We start from the raw sequence: 3,049 nt of genomic DNA, 5'->3' as shown, positions 1-3,049 counted from the left end.
GAATATAGTGTTGTGCTTTTAACATCAGTACTAACCTGTAATAACTTTAAATTTCTTCAATATAAATATGGTTACTGTCATCATGCATTTCAGTACATATTTAGAAATTACCTAAACATGTTTTACTTTTTGGTTTTGATATAATTACATATTCAAATTAATCAATAGAATGCCTCATACTTTATTATTGCTGCAGCTGTAAGCGCTGGGGAGCGATTTTTCAGCAAAAATGGATAAAAATTCAAAACCCAGCTGATGGATCTATTCCAGGAGGTCCAGAGAACAGATCCAGTCAGATTGAACTGGGCCCAGATGCTCAGCACCGGTTCTACCAACTGTTTTTTACGTGAAGTGAAACACTTTAAACACAAAAGAAGTTTTAAATCATTTTATTGAAGTTGGATGCTGGTGCCTCACTCKGGGTGGGGCCTGCAAGCTTCTTCAAACAGGCCTCACATGGTTCTGGACTGGTCTTTTGAAAGGAGCAAGGCATAGAACCGGTCGGCTGTGGAGGTGTCATTGCACATAAAATGTGACAATTTGTGGCACACCTCTGGATTGTGGAAGTTCCTGGCATGAGTGGCAACTGATGTCCTGAAATCAATGAAGGTAGGTGTTCCAGGCAAACCCATTTCTTTCCATGCCACCTGGAGGAAACTCAAGAGGGTCTTTCCATTGTCTGTGGTCCCTGTCGTGAAGAAACTGTTGTCTGTTGGTTCCAGTCTAGCTCGAAGGCACATCCATCTGTCCAGCCACATGAACTCATCCCGGGTCAGGTAGATCTGGACCATCCCAAATGCACCGTTGGTCTTGTGCTCTCTGAGCTGCCAGAATAAACCAGAATGAATAAAAATGTTCTAGTGACCCACACCCAGGATATGGTTCTACTCAAACTGATAACAACACCGTGGCAGCCCTCTGGAGAGTCCTTTTTTACAGCTTCAACCCCTCCACCGACATGTTAGCCAACAAACCGGTTCTGTGTCCATAAATAGAAGATATAAAGGCAGCTGTGTAACAATAAAACCAWTACCTCACAGGTGGGATGTCTTCATTGTCCAGCATGCCTGTGGGGATGGATGCAWATTGGTTAAAAACAGTGATATGGCTGCAGTGGAGCTTGGCTGTGGTGCACTTACCCAGCAACTCTGGTATCTTGAGACGGGCCAGCTCCTTGCAGGTGGTTAGGTGTTTTATGATGGCCCTGGAAACTTTAGCATCCTTTACAGAGATCTGGTGCACGACCACTTCCCTGCTCAGATCACGGAGGCAGCTCTTCARGGCTCTGGACACACCAGCCTGCTGCCTCCTTGTTAGACGGCAGAGAGGCGATGGTGTCTCCATGAAATACTGCATGAACTGATGAATGTTTTTTAGGTATATGTTGGCTGTAGTGATGGATTTATTTGCTTTAGCCAGCTCCACGGGCCATCTCTGTATGCGTTCCACATTTTCCAAGAACAGGCACTTTTCTTTGTGCTGGTGTCCTTCAGACATGTAATCCAAGAACATGTGTACTGTTAGCTTTAGATACCACATTCTCTTTGTGTTTGTGGTTTGGACATCCACCCATGTAGAACCTCCTGAAGCCCCCCAGAAAGGAGACCACTGGTCCTGGCAAAGGAAGTGCCTGGGAAGGCAGTGGGCTGTCCGGTGGTGTTGTGTCCGGGGGCTCCAGCCAGCTTGCTGGAACCGGGTTTGGTACTGCTGGTGCAGAAGATGTGCTCGTTGTTTCTTCATCTTCCACACAATCTTCTTCTTAATCCTGACAATCTTCATTGGTCCTCGTCTTCCATGATGGTTCCAGTCCAGAGTCACCAGCCTGCTGTTCCCCACTGGGCTCCTCTGTCTGGAGGTCTGAGACGACCAGTGGGCTGACTTGTTTTTCCCTGAGATCTCTGATCATGTATATAATGTAGTTTCGCCTCACCTGACGCATCAGAGCCTGTCTCTCCACCTCAGTCAGCTCCACATGTCCCCGCAGAATGTGTTTGTGCAGCCATACAAGAAATCACTGACATCATCATATTGGGACATAGCATTGTTCACTGTGTCCGACCTCAGCAAAGTCACTTGTCTCCTCCATATTGACAGATGTTCACAGGTCGACTGACAAACCCAAATGAAGCAAATTTGTTCAATTTTACAAATACAGTAATTAACCCTTTACATCAAGGTTACATATTATTGTAGAAACAGTTTTTAATGTAAAAACTTGACTGTTTGTTGATCTTTAAAATCACTGTGTCAGATGGGTTTTCACAACATGTACAAATAAAATGCAGTGTTTCCCCTACCATTATCCAAGGACCAACGCCCCCCCCCCCCCCCCACTGCCTCAGTTGATGACATGGCATATAATAATTGTAGTGTTTTGAAACCAAAACAAAAGTAGTGTGACTCACCATTTGTTTCAGTGTAACAGCATTCCCTCTCTCGCCCCCCACCCCCCAAGCCACCCCCATGAAAGACCAATTCCTTAGGGGAAACAATGCAATTGGAGGCAGACCGTTCAGCTTTATTGAAAATTATTTTATGTTTACCTCCAGGTTCTCTGCATTCGAAGTTTTCACATCGATGTCATCTTTGCATTTTTGCATCCACAGTTGCAGATTTCAGAAATGCTTTTCCACTTTTCACCCAGTGGAAGGACTGTCAAAAACAACTGCGGCACTTTTTAACCATATCATCAAGGTCGATCAAGGAAGTTGCAGTTGTGAAAAGTCCAATAGTGTGCATGGCCAGATGGTAGTTTTTGGTGCGCTACAGAATAGGAAAACATAATGTCTAAATTGAACATAACACATACAAAATAATAAATGTCTCCACAAAATGACACTGACAGTTAAAAAATAACAAATACAAAAAACTAAATTTTGCAACAACAGCACAATTCTTACAACTTCTTACAGATGTCCTTAGTGTAGCAGTAACTTGGATTGGAATGTCAAACCCAAACCTTGTTTACCTCAAGACTGTGGCCTCTAAGCATTATTCTGTCTCATGCCTACTGAGACAAGAGTGATTTGATTCATTTACCTCCAAAACC

General features: G+C 43.9%; 1 protein-coding gene across 2 annotated transcripts; it reads right to left on the bottom strand.

The window, feature by feature from the left end:
* Positions 1–373: 373 nt before the first annotated feature.
* LOC106537073 (uncharacterized) lies at positions 374–2,916 on the bottom strand. Of its 2 annotated transcripts, XM_014034439.1 has the most exons (4): positions 2,544–2,916; positions 1,140–2,109; positions 893–1,067; positions 374–824 (listed from the first exon to the last, which is right to left on the bottom strand). In XM_014034439.1, the coding sequence occupies exons 2-3, from the start codon at positions 1,777–1,779 to the stop codon at positions 934–936; spliced, it is 774 nt and encodes a 257-aa protein (XP_013889893.1). In that variant the 5' UTR covers positions 1,780–2,109; positions 2,544–2,916; the 3' UTR covers positions 374–824; positions 893–933. The 2 variants fall into 2 exon arrangements, with proteins under 2 accessions (XP_013889893.1, XP_013889892.1); XM_014034438.1 differs by lacking the exon at positions 2,544–2,916 and having other exon boundaries at positions 893–2,220.
* Positions 2,917–3,049: the final 133 nt, after the last annotated feature.

The sequence above is a fragment of the Austrofundulus limnaeus genome, unplaced genomic scaffold, assembly GCF_001266775.1.
Source record: "Austrofundulus limnaeus strain Quisiro unplaced genomic scaffold, Austrofundulus_limnaeus-1.0 Scaffold2119, whole genome shotgun sequence".
Taxonomy (NCBI): domain Eukaryota; kingdom Metazoa; phylum Chordata; class Actinopteri; order Cyprinodontiformes; family Rivulidae; genus Austrofundulus; species Austrofundulus limnaeus.
This window is presented reverse-complemented; position numbering and strand designations above follow the sequence as displayed.